General features: G+C 46.1%; 1 protein-coding gene across 1 annotated transcript in view; it reads right to left on the reverse strand.

The window, feature by feature from the left end:
- Positions 1 to 20,533, reverse strand: part of NTSR1 (neurotensin receptor 1) — a 159,994-nt gene extending 139,461 nt beyond the window's left edge. Inside the window, exon 1 of the mRNA XM_053243111.1 lies at positions 19,529 to 20,533. Coding sequence (XP_053099086.1) covers positions 19,529 to 20,215 — 687 coding nt within the window. The 5' untranslated portion in view covers positions 20,216 to 20,533. The remainder of the gene's footprint in view (positions 1 to 19,528) is intronic.
- Positions 20,534 to 20,939: the final 406 nt, after the last annotated feature.

Consider the following 20,939-nt stretch of genomic DNA (forward strand, 5'->3'; position numbering starts at 1 on the left):
AAAAAAAAAAAAAAAATCTTGCTGATGGCTTGTAAGAAAAAGTGACTGAATTATAATCGGACACATACACAAAATTATGTAAGAACCAGCAAAGCTCAGTAAGCCAAGCGATTATATAAAGCAGTGAAAGCAAGGACTTATTTAATTTCAATCCAACCACAAGACCAGCTTCAGTGCAAAGAGGCTGGGATTAGTCATTCTTGGGCAATGCCAAGCACGTTCACAAAGATAAGCTGCCTTGTTGTTGTGATGTGGCACCACACAGCATTCCCTGTAATAAAAGATTTATGCTTTCAGAAGGAAGAATTCAGATCGACACAGCCAAAGCTCCCCTAACCCCTGCCGGTGCCTGTTGTGCTGCTCCACACAATTTCCATCAGTTTTAAAATACGGATCTGAATGGAATTCTCCCTCTCCATCAAATCCTGGTTCCTGGAGTTCTGTCATATCATAGGAACATAGGAAGCTGCCTTCTACTGAGTCAGACCATTGGTCCATCTAGCTCAGTATTGTCTACCCAGACTGGCAGCAGCTTCTCCAAGGTTTCAGGCAGGAATATCTCTCAGCCCTATCTTGGAGAAGCCAGGGAGGGAACTCGAAACCTTCTGTTCTTCCTAGAAGGGCAGGGAAGGAACCAAGTCCAAGAAGAAACAGAGAAGAGACCACAGGATGCAGAGACAATCATTTATTGCCCAATACGTTTTGATTTTGGTAACTCTTCATCAGGATAACTCTTATGGGCCAAACTAATTGTCTGCTGAAAAGGTGTGCTTAGAAATAGAAGCACCTCATTAAAAAAGGTTGTGCCCCTGAGTCTTTTATTTTTTCTTATTTTTTAATTTAGGAAAAAACCCCAGAGAAAACTCAACTAAATTCTCATGATCAATTACATAGATATATTGGAAAAAAAACTTTTTCAATTTAGTCTTAATTAGGATCTTAGTTAGGACCAGTGTTAAATTAGGATCACAGTGCATGGAAGAGGGAGAAGGTTTAACTTCCACTTCTTCAGACAAATGCTGTAAACATGAGTTACCCGCAGAGAATGAGTGATGCTCCACGAGGATTTCCAGTGTGCTGCAGGAAGCTGAATGTGAGTATAGCCTCCACAGATAATGTCTGCATAGGGCTTATGTCTCCACTGATTGGTGGACTAGTTAAGGATGATCTAAAGAGTCATGGGTTCTTCATGACTGCAGAAGATGCTCATTGGTCTTCAGAGGCTTACCGAACACTTTCTTCTACAACCCCACTGCCTATTGAGGTCATCTGGGGATATCTGGTTGCAGTTGCCATCGGCTTGGTTGGTGGCGACTCGAAACCATGCCTTTTTTAGGATTGCCCTAGGACTTTGGAATATGCTTCCTAATGAAATTAGAGCCTCCCCTTCTCTGGATGTTTTTAAGAAAGAGGACCTGAAAACATTCCTGTTTAGTCAGGCTTTTAGTTTATAGTTTTAAAGTTTTAAGGTTTCGAGTTTTTATCTGCATTTTAAACTATTTGAACTGTTAAACAATTAATCCTTGGGTCCTTGGGTCTGTCTATGGACTACCCGGTCCTGTTAAGTCACGACCAGGCTAGGCAGATCCTGAAACAAAGACTCTTGGACTCCCTGATTTTACTAAAAGGAGGCTGGGTTTGAGCAGTTCTAGTTGGGGCCCTGCTGCTTATTTCAATGCCTTGAGCATGACGTGCTACCAGCAGGCCTTTTTCAGAGCAAGACATGATATGTTACCTTTAGCGGTGCTCTCGGGGAAGTCTCTGGGGATTCCTAGGGAGGATAGATTATGCCCATGTGGTATGGGGAAGTCGAATCCATACTAAATGTTTTGTTGCGCTGTCCCATTATATAGAGATTTAAGATGCTCCTTATTAACTCCTGACACCCTTCCCAGGTTGCTCAGGAGATTTTTATGTTTCCTATCTTCTTGCAGATAGAACTTTAGATGTCACCTTTAAGGTGGCCAAATTCTGTTCTATTGCAGTATTGTTATGGCAGCGAGTTTGTCTTTGATTAATTTAAAAATTTTTCTGATTATTTATTTGTGGATATTTATCTATATATTTACATATTTCTTTTTTCCAATTGTATTTTTCTATGTTATGAGATATTTTGTTTATATTATGTTATGCTGACCCTTGGGTCGCAAATAAAGAAATTGTACTTGCTTTAATTGTTGTGTTTTTAGATTATGAACCACCCAGGGACTTGTGTATGGGGCGGTATAAAATGTGTTATATTGTTGTTGTTGTTGTTGTTTACATAGTCAGACAGGTGTTATTGACTGATTTGTTTTATCCAGACATTGAGTCCTTCCTAAGGACCTGGGATGGCTGAATTTTATTATCAATATTGTTGCTGTTATTATTATAGATATCGTTGCAGAATATAGGCTGTTCCCAGTAAAGTTGCTTTTTGTAATTGGCTGATGGTGATTTCTGTGGCCCCTATGGTGTTGAGGTGCTCTTCGAGGTGTTTTGGAATTGCACCTAGGGCGCCAATTACTACTGGGAAGATGATGATGATGATGATGATGATGATGATGATGATGATGATGATGATGCTATTTACACACAGTCTACCAGATGTTATTGACTGGATTTGGTACTTTAATTATTGGGCCTTTTCCAAGGGTTTAGGATAGCTAAAGAAGAATTAAAGATATCATTGTAGTATTAGTGCTGTCCTGAGTAGTGTGGCGTTCTGTAGTTGATGTGTTGTAATTTTATCAATGCCCAAGGTGTCTAGATGGTGCTCAAGTTCTTTTGGTACTGCACCAAAGGCACCAACAACTATTGGCACCACTATTGTTTTCTTTTTCCAGAGCCACTCACTTTTAATCTGAAGGTCCTTGTATTTTCTCCAATTGTTTTTTCTTGACTCATCTGTCCCCTGGGATTGCAATAGTGCCCTCCACCGGGCACTACCTTGATGATATGGAGGGACTTGCGAGCTTCGAGGATGCAGAAGGCTATGCTAGAGGGTCACCCAAACAAGACAGGCCTCTGCTGAGAAGCCAGACTAAATGTGCCTAATCCCATAATTATGGTGAAATTAAGAAAACCAAATTCTATACCGGATCGGTTGTTGCCCGGGTCAACAAGGGCCTTGTTGAATGCTAGAGTACCTGGGCACTTGTCAAAAAATGGGTTACAGGACTCAGGATCTTCAGCTGAGCAACCAGGGCTGGAGACTGTAGAGCTACTGAAAGAACAAACTCAATGGCGAAAGTATACAGGCACAGAAAATCGAGAAATTATGATTTGTTACTTTAAATCGAACCTGCCGAAACGTGGATTCCAGAAAAGAATGTATGAAATTATCATCATCATCATCATCATCATCATCATCATCATCATCACCACCACCACCATCACCACCATCATAAATAAATACTGTTGATGGCTTGGTTAGTAAAAAGTTTATCTCGTTGACAAAGAGGCTGGATCAGAGGATACTCCCAATTGCTTTGCTATGCATGGTCAAGAATGAAAGCAAATTGGACTTTTGAATAAGACTGATCCAGCAGAAAATTCTGTCAAGATCATCTTGGACTCCAAAAAGACTTCATCAGTTTGGCCTTTCCAAATACTGTTCCAATAACTGTTGGCAGTGTAGTACAGGAGATGCAGACTTAGTACACCTTTTATGGAGCTGCAAGTTTGTTACCATCTGGAAGGAGGTCTTTGAAAGGATACCATTAGTATTGGGTTCTAATTTTGAATTTATCTCTAGCTTCTGTAACAATACTTGGACTTATTCCAAGCAATTGGAATTTATCTAGAGGTAAAGAACTAGGGTTATTTCAGGCACTAATTGTAGCTAAATTATACTTGTACTTCAGAAATTTGTGGAAGGAGTTGTCTTGTGGGAGGAGAGCTGGTCTTGTGGTAGCAAGCATGAATTGTCCCTTTTTGCTAAGCAGGGTCTACCCTGCTTTGCATTTGAATGGGAGATTACATGTGGGCGCTGTAAGACATTCCCCTTAGGGGATGGGGCCATTCTGGGAAGAACATCTGCATGCTTACATGCAGAAGGTTCCAAGTTCCCTCCCTGGCAGCATCTCCAAGATAGGGCTGAGAGAGATTCCTGCCTGCAACCTTGGAGAAGCCGCTGCCAGTCTGTGTAGACAATACTGAGCTAGATGGACCAGTGGTCTGACTCAGTATATGGAAGCTTCCTATGTTCCTAAAGGACACTCCTGAAATACAGTAGTGGATTTATTATTTACTGCTTGTGGGTAAAAATAAAAAATAAAATATGAAATAAATTGTGAAATAAATGGCTTATTATAAGAGAGAATCTCTTGACAAATTCCAGGAAATTTGGAATCCATCCTTTGAACTGTATGCATTGTGAAAGATACTTTTGTAGAAATTAGCGATCAAAGTGATTCTGCTGAAAGTCTTTTTCTTTCTCTTTTTGTTCTATTTTGTCGGTTTGTCTAAAAGATGGGAGGGTGTTGAGAAATGAGATAAGTATTTATATATTATATAAAGTTGAAAGAGAGAAATATTATGCTATGCTGAAAGGTGTAATCTTTTATCTGTTATGTTTCTTTATTTTAATGTATGTTTGTTAAAATCGCCCATCCTGTCTGAAACAAATATTATTAATAATAAAAAATGAAAGCACGTCTTCCTGTCCACCTGTTTTGGTTTCTCTGCCTCCAATGTGAAGGGATGCCCACATGGGGCATAACATCTGAATAGGGTATCTGCACATACAATCCAGTGTGCAAATGCCCTGATTGCATAGACAGTCCATCAGGAAAGGTCTGGGGATGGATAGTGTGATGCCAGTTTGGGCCCACATTCATGTGACTGGGAGCTGTAGCTCAGTGGTAGAGCATCTGCTTTGGATGCAGAAGGTCCCTTGTTCAATCCTTGAAATCAACTGGCCTGAGGTTCCCTGTCCATAGACGCATTCCCTGTCAGTGGTGGAGCCAGACTGTGAGCAGCCCATGCCCAGCTGCTGCTGCGGCCCCACTCACCCTGCCCCCCGCATCTGACGACAGGTGCGGGGGGCGTGGTCTGTCTCCCGAATGATGCCGTGCGGCCCCGTTCGGGAGTTAGAGCCACGCTGGCACTGCGTTCGCAGCGTGGCCAGTAGTGGTTCTTCAGGGGAGAGCCACTTCTGGCCGCACTGAGAACACACTATTGGCTGTCCAAGATTGAGGCCGGTGCTGGCACAGTGTAGAAGCTCGACTGGGAAGACTTGGTTAGAATTCCTACTCAGCCATGAAGCTTGCTATGCAACTTGGGGCTGGTCACTATGCCTCAGTCTCGCCCAGGCCTACTCAACTAAGGCCACTCAGCTGTTTTTGAACAACATCTCTCATAATCCCAGTCACAGTGGCCAAGAGCCAGGGATTATGGGAACTGTAGGCCAATATCTGCAGGAGAACCAAAACTGAGCAGCCCTGGCCAAAACTGAGCAGCCCTATTCCATGTTGTGAGGATAACATGCAAAGCTACCTTGGCACGGTCAGCCTTAGAGGCTTTCCTTTGGGTGCCCCACTGAGGGAAGTTAGGCAAGTGGCAACCAGGAAATACTACTTTTCTGTGGCTGGTGCTCCATCTTTGCAATGCTGTCTCTAGGACAGCATTGAAAAATGCTGTTCCTTCACCACCAAATGGTGAAAAAGTCCAATTCCATGCTTGGAAATATTAGGAAGGGGATTGAAAATAAAACTGCTAATATTATAACGCCCTTATACAAATCTATGGTGCAGCCACATTTGGAGTTCTGCATGCAGTTCTGGCGACCATATCTTAAGAAGTATATTGTAGAACTGGAAAAGGTGCCGAAAAGGGCAACCAAGATGATTAAGGGCCTAGAGCACCTTCCTTACGAGGAAAGGCTACAACATCTGGGGCTTTTTAGTTTAGAAAAAAGACGATTATGGGGAGACATGATAGAGGTCTATAAAATCATGCCTGGTGTGGAGAAAGTTGATACAGAGAATTTCTCTCTCTCTTTCTCATTACGCTTGAACCAGAGGTCATCTCATGAAACTGATTGCCAAGAAATCTAGGACTGACACGAAGAAGTATTTGTTCATACAACCCATAATCAACCTATGGAATTCTCTGCCACAAGAGGTAGTGACAGCGAACAGCCCGAATGGCTTTAAGAGGGCTCTAGATAAATTCATGGTGGACAGGTCTATCAATGGCTACTAGTCTGAGGGCTATAGGCCACCTCCAACCACAGAGGCAAGATGCCTCTAAATATCAGTTGCAGGGGAGTAACAGCAAGAGAGGGGGCATGCCCTCGTCTTGCCTATGGACTTCCCAGAGGCATTTGTTGGGTCTGTGTGTGAAACAGGATGGTGGTGCACTAGATGGGCCTTGGGCCTGATCCAGCAGAGATGTTCTTATGGAGACTCACCTGCCACCTACAATGTTGTCCTTTTGATGCCAGGTGAAGATGTTTATGCTAATGCCGACGCTAACTGCTCCCCCCACATTTTACCACCTCATTCACAATCAGCAATAAAGATGTGTGTGTGTGTGTGTGTGTGTGTGTGTGTGTGTGTGTGTGTGTGCTTTTGTTAGTTTTGGGTAGGCGCATTTTTGAAATTTGCGGGGACTGGTGACCACCATACCAGTTGTGGTAACTGCCGCATGTTAAGCCTCACATCTGTGGGTGGTGCCAACAGCATCAGTGCTTGAAGACTTGTTGTTCTTCGGGCTGTCAGGTTCAGCCAGCCAACCTCTTCCTGCCACCGTACATGCTGGGGAATGACATTGTTACATTGTGTGCAGTGCAAACAAGTTACACAAGTTGTGCAACTGCAAAATGTGCACGGATGATGCTATGTGAGAGTAATCCCATTATTTCCCATGGGCTTACTCTTGTGCAGAATCATTTGCACAACTTGCATGCATGCAACATTACTAAACTGACATACCATTGCACAGTATGTCAGCCCCTGTGTCTCACTCCCAAATCCTCCAGCAGATCTCAAAAAATAAAAGATCACGTTTTTGGTGAATATTTTCAGGCCAGTACTGCTTTAGACTCATTTTTAACCCCTGCTAACTGGGCAAAGAGGTGGTTGTGATTCTCTAATACGCAAGAGTAGGAGAGCAGCTGTTCCTATTCAATGACAACTCTATATGCTACCGCCATATAAACTTTATTATATAGCATATTTATTCAGCACAGCATCTCTAAAGCGGCTGTTGATGGTGTCTCTTTGTGCATGTGCTTTAAAAAAAACACTCTGAATCCTTCTCCGACGGGGGCACATTTTCTCATGTAAGCCACTTTGAGAACCTTTGCTGAAAAGCAGTACATATGAAAAAACACGGATCTCTTCCTAGCTCCTGTGTATTCCTTTGCTGTTCTTGTCTGCTGGTTTTATTGCCATTTTCACTGATGTAGTGTTATAAATTTCCAGTGTGGCTCGCAAAACTATATTGATGGGCGGCAAATAAATCCTTAAAATAAATAGATTCTAAGGGGCAGGGGCCATGTGTGCTGCTCTGAGCTGGCTTGAGGAAAGACGGGCAAGGAATGGTATATATGGAATGATAACGTTATTAAAGGCTAATTTAATTACTCAGGTGGGTACTGGTCCGGGAGGGAGACCATCGGTACTGCTGCTTTTTTCTACATTAGGGATGTGCCCACACCGAGGTTCGTGCACTGGTTCAGCGCCATGAGGGGGAACAGCAAGAGAGATATTTTAAAGAACCGGTTCAGCAGAGTAGGGAAGGGCTTGGAACGCAGGATCTTTCCTTACCTGTTCTCCAGTGGCACATGCAGCTTTCTGCTGTGATGGCGTTGCTCCCAAGAACCCACGCGTGGAACCAGCATGCATATTAGCAGCCGTGCATGTACAAACACCATGTGCATGGTCAGCATGGTGTTTCTGACCCCACAAATGGCACCTGCGCATGTGCAGATGCCATGTGCATGCCGGCACGGCATTTTTGGGGGTAGCACTGTCACAACAGGAAGCTGCATGTGGAGGTAGAGAGCAGGTAAGGACCTGCTGATCCTGCCTGCCACTCCCCTCCCCGCGGTGCTGAACTGGTTCGGCACCAACCAGTGCACAAACCTCGGTTCGTGTATACTCTTCTTCTTGAATGCTGACACAGTGCAGTTCCAGAAACGTCAAACTGGAAGAGAGCTGTAAGGAATCCTCAGTCCGTGCACATCTCTCCTTTGCATTCCCTACTCCCCAGGCTTTCCCCCAGCCAGGTACCAGCTGGGTGGGGGTGGGATGACAGGCTGGAGGGGAAGTTTAAAACCCATGATCTGATCCTGGTTGCTATTTGTGCTTTTGCAAGTATCCTGGACTCCTGCAGCTGGTATTAGGGCAGGCCCACATCTGGCTGATAGATATATGCAAAGCCAAGTTTAATCCAGACACCTCCAGCTAAAAGGATCTAGAGGCAGCAAATCTGGGAAGCATAGCAAAGCTATGCCTAAGATGAAAACTTAAGAGTGGGTCCAGTTAAAGGGAGGGACTGTAGCTCCGTGGAAGAGGATCTTTTCTGCGTGCAGAAGGTCCCACGTTCAATCCCTGGTGGCATCCTGACAAATGTTAGGGCTAAGTTTTAAATATGCTCTTCCTTCTAAGAGACAAAATTCATCTGCACATTTCCTTCTGCTATGATAGGCTGCCTGATGCAAGGGTGGATCCACCATTGGGCGAACGGGTTCAAAGAACCCAGGCCGCTGCCAATCAGGGGCCGCGCCTTGTGGCCCTGACATGCTCCCAACACCTGTCATCAGACATGGGGGTGCTGGTTTAGCTCCCAAGTGGGGGCGACGTGGCCCCCATGCGGGAGTTAAATGGCTGCTGCATTCATGGTGCGGTCAAGAGCAGCTCTTTCCTGCCTGATGCAATTCATCTGCACATTTCTTTATGCTATGATAGGCTGCCTGATGCAAGGGTGGATCCACCATTGGGCGAATGGGTTCAAAGAACCCAGGCTGCCGCCAATCAGGGGCCGCGCCTCGTGGCCCTGACATGCCCCCAACATCTGTCATCAGACATGGGGGTGCTGGTTTAGCTCCCAAGTGGGGGCCACGTGGCCCCCATGCGGGAGTTAAATGGCTGCTGCATTCACGGCACGGTCAAGAGCAGCTCTTTCCTGCCTTTAAGGCAGGGAAGAGCCATTCCTGGCCACACTGCAAATGCAGCGCCAGCCGCAGCCTAGCTCCTGACCAGGGCCATGCAGCCCTGTTCGAGAGTTGGACGGCCAATACTGTGTTCACAGAGCGGCCAGAAGCGGATCTCCCCTGCCTTTAAGGCAGGGAAGAGCTGCTCCTGGCTGCACTGCGAACGCAGCACCAGCCGGACTCAATCTCCTGAATGGACCCATGCGGCTTCGTTCGGGAGCAAGACCATGGCCCCCGCATCTGACACCAGATGCAGGGGGCAGGGTGAGTGGGGCCACCACCACAGCCGGACAAGGGGCGTTGGTGGTCTGGCTCCGCGCCTGGCCTGCTACAACTCAAAAATACTAACACAAAATTACAGATTTTCTGCAAAACCTTCCCCCCCCACCCAATGAATCTCCTCCCAATATTAATCAGGCACATACAATACACCTTTAACAGCCCAACTCTCAATTTTCAAACTAGCAGTTCAGTTCTGGATTTTTCACCCTTAGTACAACACTTATAAATTCTTGCTGACATGCGATTATAGTTAAGTCAAATCTCCCTTCACCCATTTGCGTCATATGGTCTTTAGGGTTTTGTACTAATAACCTGGTATATTTTGCTCAGATTCTTCTGGTAAATGGTTAGCTTTGTTTCTCTTTTCCCACAGCCGCAACACCTTAACCTCTTGTGCTTATAGCTTATGAAAGCCTCAGCCTACTCATGCAAACTAGTTATGCATGTTGGTTCTGAACACTGTGTATGGTGATTATTGATAAAGCTCCCATATATTCCTTACACTCCTCATTAGCAGAGATGCAACAGGCAGCCTCATCCAAGCTTGGGCTTGAATCTCATTCCTACATATCATTTGGAAATGTTCAAATGGTCCAACCACACCTCGTGAAGAGGAGAGACATAAAGGAATTAGCTACCCTTATGGAATGAGGCAAGCCCAAATCAGGGTCTGACATAAAGAGCAAGGATGCAATGGGGCAGTGAGAAAGCAGCCTAATGGAACTTCTCAATTAACTGCACTGGTGCAGCAGGGAAGTGGCAATTTTTGACAACCTATTCATCCGCAGGACGCTCTCTGTGCCACCTGAAAATATATCCCTGAGAATTGCGTAGCCCTTGGGGACATATTTTTTGAGTGGCACAGAGGGCTTCCTGGAGAAGCTGTCAAAAATTGCTGCTTCCCCTGGAGATGGAGAAGCTGTCAAAAATTGCTGCTTCCCCAATGGAGCGCCAGTGCAATTCGTTGGAAAGTTCTGTTATTCTGCTACTGAACCCCTGCTAACTTGGCAAAGAGGCATCTTTTAACATGGTGATTCTCTTTATTTAGCAGGGAGAGAATAACTGGCTCTATCCGTCCCCAGCACAGTAGCTCCAGTGATTGTTGCTGGTGTCTATCTTATGTTTCTTTTTAGATTGTGAGCCCTTTGGGGACAGGGATCCATCTTATTTATTTGTTATTTCTCTGTGTAAACCACTCTGAGCCATTTTTGGAAGGGCAGTATAGAAATCAATCAATCAAACAAACAAACAAACAAATAAATAATAAATTAAAATAATTAAAGGCAAAAAAACCAACAGCTAAATGAAAAGGCCTACAGAATGAAATAACACAACCTGCTCCAAACAAACAAATAATACTGTGCACCCTTGCTCTGTATGTCAGCCAGGATATCATACAGAGACATAGGCTTCCTTCGGACGTAACTGAAGGCAGATGATCCAGAGGTAAGATTTTGTGGTTGTTTGAGTGCGTGAAACTGTGGTTTCGTCACCCAAGCAACCTGAGGTTTTCAATCACAAGCCGTAATTTGAAGCTTTGGTTTGTAGTGAGTTTTGCTACAAGTTTGAAGGAGGCATCACATTGTCTGAATTCTGCTGCCGCAGTAACCTGGGTTTCATGCCAAAGCTCCTACTGAGCTTTAAGAGGCCAGCTCAGAGCAGGACAGCCACACCTCTCACTGGCCACCTCTCAGAGTTGGCCCACTGCCACACCTGCCATCATCTTCCCTGTCCTGCCACTGCTTAGCAACAGGGATGCTGCATCCCTCCAGTCACCATATTTAAAGGGAAAGAAGCACATTGGCATCCTGTTCAAGATAAGAGGCCAAGGGCAAGCCAAATGGCTGCAACAGCAAGCACTCAGGGGAGCAGCAGGCCCCCTGAGCAGGGAGTGGCCCTGGCCACCACCCCTGCAGCCACCGCCTCCTTTGCCCATCCTGGTGGTCCAGCAGTGGTCATGACAATGGCACCCCATACAGCCATGCCCATGTATCTGGCGAGGGCAACAGAGGTTCCAAGCTGCTCTGGGGTGACAGGCCCATCATGTGGGCCTCAGAGCACCATGGAGCATGCAAGTGTGCCTGCTACCACTCAACCTTCTGGGGATGGCAGAGAATGTGGCGCACCTGTACTTGTGCCCTTTGTGGATGCCATGGCAGTGGCAAAGCCCCTCCAGTCTGAGCCCACGGACTCAGAGGAGGACAAGAAGAAGACACAGATTGACTTGGTGTGTGGAAGAGGTTGGCTGCTCAACCGTATCTCGAAAGAAGTTAGAGGGGTGGCTTTGGATTCACAGGAAGAATGCCCTATTATGGGGGACCATGGACAACCAATGTCCTTGTGCTGATGAGTGGAGCAGAAACAATCATGAATCATCAGGAACACAGGTGGCAGCAAGTGTGGCGAAATCTCTTGCAGTCTGTCATTACACAATTACAGTGGGAAGAGCCCTCTCTTCCCACTGTAATTGTGTAATGACAGACTGCCCAATCCTCCTCCCATCCTCTTTCCTTCCCAAGAAACCCTTCCCCCCGCTTTGTCAAGCTGAAGCAAGATGAGTGATTTTGTGGGTCGGGAGAAGACCCCCATGAGGTGTGGGTGTGATTGCAAGGCACATTCTTTGAACAGAAGGCGGGAAGAGAGGGGACCAATCCTCTCTTCCTGGGAGTGGGGAAGGAAGGTGGGGACTCTAGGGAGAGTCCCTTGTGGATATCAGGATGCATCTAATGGCGGGGTATGCGTCAACACAGGGACCACCATGATGGTGGTGGTGGTGGGAGACCTTTCCAATGCTGCAATCGCAAAGTAGGTGCAGAGATGCCCTTGCTAACTTGGCAAAGAGGCATCTTTTAACGTGGTGATTCTCTTTATTTAGCAGGGGGAGAATAACTGGCCCTATCCACCCCCAGCACAGTACCTCCAGTGACTGTTGCTGGTGTCTATCTTATGTTTCTTTTTGATTGTGAGCCCTTTGGGGACAGCGATCCATCCATCGTATTTATTTATTATTTCTCTGTGTAAACCGCCCTGAGCCATTTTTGGAAGGGCGGTATAGAAATCAAATCAATCATCATCATCATCATCATCATCATCATCATTTCTAATGTCTGGGCACATAGAATGATGGTCACTCCTTCTGACCAAAGGTGGGGGCCACATGGCTTCATGAGGCACTGTGTTTCTGGGCAGGTAACATCTCCCAGAGAAACCATCGGCAATTAATTTGCATGAGATCTGCCCTGGGCTGCAGAAGCAGCTGCATGGTTGTGTCATGGGATAAAGTTTTCTAGTGAACCATACCTTGTACCACCCACCCAGCCAACAGCCCACCCACCCCTAGCCCCAAGTTCTGGGTGCACCATTCCCCCAAGACTCTGTTGCCATCTCAAAATGCTCCTTGCCATTCTGGAGTGTCAATCATAGTGCTTGAGCATGACTATGTGGCTTGGAAGTTCCTGTACAGGCAGTGGTGCAAGTAGTGTGGGGAAGGGGTTAAAATGTCTTTGGCCTGTCAAAGGACAGCTGCCAAGGCAGAAAAGGAATGATCAAGCTGGGTACGCCACCTCAAAGATCATGCCCATGGTAGCCACTTTACAGGAGTCCTGATGCCCTATCCACAGTCTGGCAATGCAAGCAGCTCATAGCTTGCTGGGATTCTGCCTCGGCAGATCAGGAAGAGGGAAGGGCTCCTCTGCCCAGAAGCTGAATGTTGCCGAACCGTGGTTGGTGGATCGTCTGCGGGATGATTTCCGCCTTTGAAAACTCACCTCGGGTTTGTCAACCCGCAGTTTCACGCTGTGTCCAAAGGCAGCACACGCTAAGCAGCTGCAAGTGGATGGTGCTTTGGGTCAACTGGAGCCTTTAATGATTTCATAAATGTCCTTCTGTGCACTGTTTGTGCATTGCTGAGAGAAAGTGTAAATATAAGCTGCATCTTTACAATTGGATGGCTCTGGAAAGCTTAAAAACAGCAATCAGGGGAGGGTCATCATTCAGTGCTAGAGCCGCTGCTTGGCATGCAGAAAAGGTCCCAGGGCCGATCCCTGGCAGCATCTCCAGGGAGGGCTGGGGAAGATCCCTGCCTGAAACCCTGGAAAGCCCCTGCCAGTCGGGGTAGACAATACTGAGTGCCGGGATGCCATGTTACCTGGTTGCTTGAGTGGCCCTGTGAAGTCTGTAGAAGGGTGTGGCATCCCCTCCTCTGAGGCTTTTGTTCCCAGTGGGGATGAGAAGGGCCCAGGCTAGTTGGATCCCAGTGGGGATGAGAGGACAAGGCAGGGAGAGCTGCAGGAAACAGCTCTATGAAGCCCGCTAGTTGGGTGTGGCAGGAAACAAAGTCAGGAATGGGGCTGGAAGTCGGCTTTAAGCCCTGTCAGCTCTGCACTGGGGTATTTAAAGACAAGGCAGCTGATGAGGAGTAGCTGCTTCTGAGAATGGGAGCCTCAAGTTCTCCAGGAGAGGGAACTGGCTGAATGCAGCAAGCCTGGAGGAGGACACAGGTGACAAGCTATCCTCCTCCCCGGCTGTCCCTGAAGCTGACCTTTTTGGGGTTGCTCCAGTCATTCTGCAGTTTAAGAAGGGCTAGGAGCCCACCTTGTCCCCTGAGAGTCTGAGCTAGATGGACCAATGGTCCAACTCAGAAGGCAGTTGTATTGCTCAAAGCCTACTTGAGATGAGCTACCAAAACGAGAGCTTCCCTTTTGAAAATGGCATTGACCGAAATGCTTGGGAGACTGGTAACCTTTGTTGCCCCTGAGCAATTATCTGCCTTGCAATACCCCATTCCTTTTAAACTTTTTGTTGCACTTAGACACTTTTTTTTGGGTGAAATTGTCTGTTGCCATAGAGAGGAAATCTGACAATGTAAGCAGAGAAGTGTAATTTCATGATAGGAAGGAAGGAAGGAGGATGCTTGTTTAACCTGACATCTCTTGACATTTTCCAAACAAGAAAAAGAAGAACTGGAAGGAGTGCCAAGAGGGGGAGAGCAAGTGGGTTTTTACCCAATTTTAATTGCTTCTGCAAAGGAGAACACCTTGCATAAGATGCAGGAGATCAGATTTTCAGAAGCAGCCATTTGGTGCTGATCTTATCTTAGGACCTCATCCTATCCTGTTCAGTTGCCAACACATGGGATAGCCAACACATGGAGCGGGGGTTCAAATCATGTCTTCTTCTATAAACTGATCCACCCTCATCTGAACAAAGCTGACACATATATTAGTTGTATTATTATTATTATTTTACATTTTATATCCCGTTTTTCCTCCAAGGAGCCCAGAGCAGTGTACTACATACTTAGGTTTCTCCTCACAACAACCCTGCGAAGTAGGTTTGGCTGAGAGAGAAGTGACTGGCCCAGAGTCACCCAGCTAGTATCATGGCTGACTGGGGATTTGAACTCGGGTCTCCCTGGTCCTATACTAGCACTCTAACCACTACACCATGCTGGCTCTCATTGTACATGTCTGCAGTCCAAAACCCTGAAAAAGGTTCGGTCCCCAATTGTATGCAGAGCTGCTGTGTATCTATAACTTGTAGGAACATCATTTCTGTGAAGAAACAGTCAGATCAATGTGTGGAGGCTGGAGATGGAGCCAGCAACCATGATAGGAGCACAGGAAGCTGCCTTATACTGAGTCAGACCATTGGTCTATCTAGCATAGTATTGCCTACACTGTCTGGGAGCAGCTTCTTCAAGGTTTCAGGCAGGCATCTTTTCCCCAGTCCTACCTGGAGATACCAGGGAGTGAACCTGGGACCTTTTGCATGCAAAGCCCCATCCCCTAAGGGGAATATCTTACAGTGCTCACATGTAGACACCCATCCAAATGCAAACCAGAGCAGACCCAGATTAGCAAAGGAGACAAGTCACATTCGCCATTGCAAGATCAGCTCTCCTCATCGGCCTGGGACCTTCGGGATGCAAGGCAGGTGCTCTGCCACTGAGCTATGGCCCCATCACCCAAAGCTGGCATGCATAGGTCTCCCATCCAGGCACTGACCACATCAAGACCTCCCTAGCTGCATCAAAGTGACTGTATCGTGTGCCCTTAGGCCATGCCCATGGACTCACCATGCTCTCTGGTCCCACCTCCACTTCCATGTGTTGACTGCCTCTGTTTTGGTTTTGCTGAGTAGGGCTTACAATGAGCAGCAAAAATGGATTCATTTTCCATTCTTTTGGAAACAAATGCACACCCTTAATTTAGTGCTTCTCTTATAGGGGTATCTTATTTTCTAAGCACTTTGGCAGCAATATTTTGACACATGGAGATATTTCATCTCTCAGCCAGTGCATCATTGTGATGTACTGGACAATACTCATAAGACTTGGCCGCTGCCAGTCTGTGAAGACAATACTGAGCTAGATAGACCAATGGTCTGACTCAGTATAGGGCAGCTTCCTATGTTCCTATGTTCCTAACATAATACTCATACTCATAATACTCATACTCATAATATTCATAATACTCCAATACTCACAAGAACATATATTGGACAATACTCATAAGAACATACTAACAGCCCTGCTGGATCAGGCCCAAGGCCAATCTAGTCCAGCATTCTGTTTCACACAGTGGCCCACCAGATGCCGCTGGAAGCCTACAGGCAGCAGTTGAGGGCATGCCTAGTTCTCACGGCATGGCTGGTTCTCCAGGTAATGCTTGTGCTTTCTTTGTCTCCTCCCACATCCCTTGCTACTCCCTTTGGCCATTGTGGCTGGGGAGGAGAGCTGGTCTTGTGGAAGCAAGCATGAATTATCCCCTTTGCTAAGATGGGGCTGCCCTGGTTGCATATGGATGGGAGACTACATGTGTGAGCACTGAAAGATATTCCCCTTAAGGGATGGGGCCACTCTGGGAAGAGCATCTGCCTACTTGCATGCAGAAAATTCCAAGTTCCTTCCCTGGCACTTCCAAGATAGGGCTGAAAGAGACTCCTGGCTGCAACCTTGGAGAAGCCACTGCCAGCCTGTGAAGACAATACTGAGCTAGATGGACTAATGATCTGATGCAGTAGAAGGCAGCTTCCTCTGTGACTATGATGATGGGAGTTGTAGTCCAAGAATATCTGAGGACCCAAATTTGAGAACCCCCAAATTAAGGTAGTCAATGTGATCTTAATTATTTGATGCAACAGGTCTGGGAAGCAGTGATCACCTGGTGTAATATAGTTCTCTCAGCCGTGATTTTGCAGGGTGATATTGCTTGCTCACTTTCTTTGGCATCCACCCCCTCCCCCCCCCCCCCGGCCGGGTCTCAAGTTTATAGTTAGAATGGAAAAGTGTCTTTGTTCTCCCAGGGCTCTGCAGGCATTTAGTAATGCTTACTTTTAGCAACAGTGGCTGCTGCTCTGTTTTATTTTTATTTTTTGCAGCCAACTAAAAGTGATGCTACTTGTCTGACACTGATATTGATTTAAACTTTTCTTGCACTTAAATTCACGCCCGAGTAAACTTTAATGACACAAGCAAACTTCCGATGGATTCTTCTTTCCTTCCTTCAAACTCTCCCTCATGCTTGAAGGGAGGAAATCTTTTTTCAATTCACATGGCCCAGTCCACAAACCAATCCAACCACAGTTCTTCAATGGGAGTCAATTCTTTTTGATCCAAGAACTCCAGTGGACCCATGTGGTGTATTGTGCTGTGTGTCAGTTCTGGCCAGAATTGCTGAATATTGCACGTTGTACATTGCTGTGGTGTATTTGCTGTGAAAATCAGTTGAACCAGAATAAACCTACGTCTACATGAAGCCTGAATAGACAGCTTAGTCTGCCACACACTTCAGCCTTCTTGAAGTTAAAGTGCACAGCGTAATCCATGATCAAGGCACTGAAGTTAAAGCATTAAAACCCCGGAGGGGAAGAAAGTGTTTCTGTGTAGACTTGCTTCCAAGTATGCACAAGGTTGGGTTTTGCATAATTACCTGGGAGTAAACTCTATTGAATAGAATGTGACTTAACTTCCCAATAAACACCCATTGGACATAGCAAAAGGTTAAGTCAAAGTTTGGGGATATAACTGGAGTCACATATACATTTACCAGCCCCAAGGCCATGATTTGTCCTAGGTGTGTTATGTCCCTCTCCACACATACTGCTGCACTTTGGAGTGTATGTCTGTCACTTCTGGTAATATGCACAGAAATACAGCAGCCCTGTGGGTGTTTTACAGGAATATATTTCAGTGTGTGTTACTGAAAATGGTTCCTTCGCATGAGTGCTGGTTGGCATGGTATGAGATAATATGCAATGAAAATTGGCAGCAAAAAGAAGTGTGTGTGTGTTCCAAGAACATGTGAATCTACGCTTTTCCAGCTCTTCCTTTCTAACATAAAGTTTCAGCCTGCAATTAATACATTTGTATGGAGCAATAAGGAATGTATCAGCATTTCCTCTCACTCTAATATCAAAAATTGGTCCTTCTAAGCAGAGCCATGTAAATATGACATCTCCCCTGCTAAGTGAGCAAAGAGGCACAATTTTAAAGTGGCGATTCTCTTTATTTAGCCGGCGGAGAGCAACTGGCCCTATCCATCCCCAGCACAGCATCCCTCCAGTGGCTGTTGCTGGTGTCTATATATATTATGATTCTTTTAAAGATTGTGATCCCTTTGGAGACAGTGAGCCATTTTATTTATTTATTTGTATCTATGTAGACCACTTTGAGAACTTTTGTTTAAAGTGGTATATAAATGCCCGTCATCATAGTAGCAGCTCTGTCCAAACTAAGAAAAAACTGCACCGTATGGCAGTGGGCATAGCATGCAGAAGGTCCCACCCAGGTTCAATCCCTAGCATCTCCACATAAGGATGATAAAGACTCCTGCCCGAAACCCTGCTACTGCCCACCAGTGCAGACGATACTGAGCTGGGTGGGCCAGTAGTCTTCATAAGTTTCAAGTCACTATACTGACTTCCTTCATTGGCTTTCCTCCAAAAAGCCCTGTACCCAACTGGGACTCTTAGTGTTTACTGTCTCTGGATGTCAGTATTGGGACTGGACCATAGCTCAGTGGAAGAGCATCAGCTTTGTTTGCAGAAGGCCCCCAGTTAAAACTCTCGCAACTTTAACTGGGCTGGGATAGACCCCAGTGTGAAACTCAGTAGCGTTCCAGCCACTGCAGACAAAGTTGACTTTATGGTCCAAGAGTTTGAGTCAGCAGGTGGCAGCTTCCTACATATCAACTTCTTATGAGTCCCAGCTTCCATTTTGTTTAAAATCAAGTTTCTAGATCTCATGGTTGGAAAGATATGCTCAAACATGTGAGGGTAACATCTAGGAAAATCCTGAAAGCCTGCACTGCAGAGTTCCTGACTAAGAATTCCAGTGGTCAAAGGGTGGGATTTCAGTACCCTGCATCGTTTCTCGACCCTTTAGTACTGGAAACAGAATAAATGATTTAAAATAAGTGTGTGGGGTGGGTGGGGGGGAGAATCAATTATGCAACATAAGAGAAATAATACACACTTGCTTGATTTGTATGGTGTACAGAGCTTGCAGAGTTTAGCTTTGGGTGCTGTAGAACTTTGATCCCTTTAGTGGGGATAACACACAGCCCTGCTTATAACCCCTGGGGTCATTTCACACATACAGCAAGAAACCCAGGTTTGCTACTGAGCTCAGCAGGGAGATGCAACCCATCCCAGCACCCTTATGTCTGTACCTGCTTGATCCATGTGTCTGCAAGCATGTGTTTCTTTGCATGTACATGTCACATTTTTTAGCTGCCCACTTTAAAAAGCATGGGTATTCCCCTAAAACAATGCAGTGTGTAAAGCTGCCGTTCTAATAAATGCGAGCTGTTCCTTTGCAAAGTTCAGCAAGCTTGTTTTGGTCATTTGGGAGCAGCGGCACGCAAGGATTCCAAACTGTACAGCAACACGAGGAACTGAGCGTGCTCTAGAGAGCTTCTGTCATCTGCTGTGACAGAGGAAAGCTTATGGCTTCATAGGAAAACAGGCGTCTGCTTGCTATGTTGTTGGTTTTTTTTAGTCACTAACTAATCCCTGATCTGTAGGTATTAAACATAGCTAGAGCTGGGTACAGTTTAGACAATCTGCCCGCGACACAAAACAAAAAGAGAGACAGAGACTGACCTGGATGACAACCTTAAGCGTGGAAGTTTCCACTGTCTGGGTACAGATCACCGAGTCAGGGTCTTGGGCTACCTTGTATACCTCCCCCATGGTCAAGATCATAGGAATGGCCAGCAGGAACGAGGCAACCCAGATGCAGCTGATGAATTTTTTGGTCCTGCTCCTGGACATGATGCTCTTGGCTTTGAAGGGGTGGCAGATGGCCATGTACCTCTCAACGCTGAGACTGGCGATGTTGAGGGCAGTGGCATAGGTGCAGGCATCCCGCAGGAAGTAGTAGCCCTTGCAGATGTCATTGCCGAAAGCCCAGGGGTGATGGACCCAGATGAAGTTGTACAGTTCAATGGGCATGCAGAGGAGGAAAATGAGCAAGTCGGAGAATGCCAGGCTAGCCAGGTGATAATGCACGGTGCTTTGCAGATTCTGCAAGGACTTCTTCTGCACCAGGGTGTAGGCAGTGATGGAGTTGCCGATGGTCCCCACCAAGAAGAGCACCACGTAGATGATGGTGACCATCACTTTGGAGTAGATGTCCGTGTTCACGTCCAAGTCCTCCTCATTGGGCATCCTGGGCCCGCGGACTGAACTGTTTGAGTCGTTCCCGGCAGTAGGCAGTACGTCCTCACTGGGCTCATAGTGGAACTGGTATCCCAGCTGGTACAGCAAAGAAGTTGTGTTCAGGTGCATGTCGCTTTTTCACAGCGAAGAGAAGGCTCGCTCAAGCGCTGCTAAAGATGCTCACTTAAGGATGCTCCAGTCCCGAATTGTACCCAGCTTTGAGGGAAGCTGCCTGGAAACGACAATCTTTGCAGGAGGTGTGACTGGCACGTTGCTGGCAGGCAGGGTGAGTCCAAAGCTGCCACTAAACACCAAAGTGGAAACTTGTCCTGTTTTAATGCGAGGAGAGGAGGAGCCTGCTGACAAGCCTCTCTCTGTGTGGATAAGCGGGGAAGAGAAGAGTAATTTGAAGCAGGCTGGCACAGAGACAGCTCCAGAAGGAGCATGCAGCAGTGTTCAGTTGTAAGTGCAGTTCCAGGCAGTCAGTCCTGTGTCTTTCCCTGTGACTCCCCTTCCCCCCATCCCTTTCTCTTTGTGTGTGCATCATTCTTTAGGCTCCTTTACTCTCCAGATGTGAATCGTGCTAATGTGGTTTAGCAGGACAATAATCTCTCTCTCTCTCCACCCCCACCCTGAATGGGAGAGCGAGAATCAGCAATTCTCCTAATTGTGTGTACACAATAGGTGGAAGTCATATTGGCAGAAGAGGAACAAGGCTTTTACTTGAAACTAATTTTAAACCATTTAATTTGTTTTAATCTTATGAGATTGCTTTTATTTAGCTTGTGAAATTGTAACTGTTTTTACTCTGTTTTATATTTGTTGTGTTTTAACTCTCTACACCACCTAGATA

Source organism: Hemicordylus capensis, chromosome 4, assembly GCF_027244095.1.
Source record: "Hemicordylus capensis ecotype Gifberg chromosome 4, rHemCap1.1.pri, whole genome shotgun sequence".
NCBI classification, from domain to species: Eukaryota; Metazoa; Chordata; class Lepidosauria; order Squamata; family Cordylidae; genus Hemicordylus; species Hemicordylus capensis.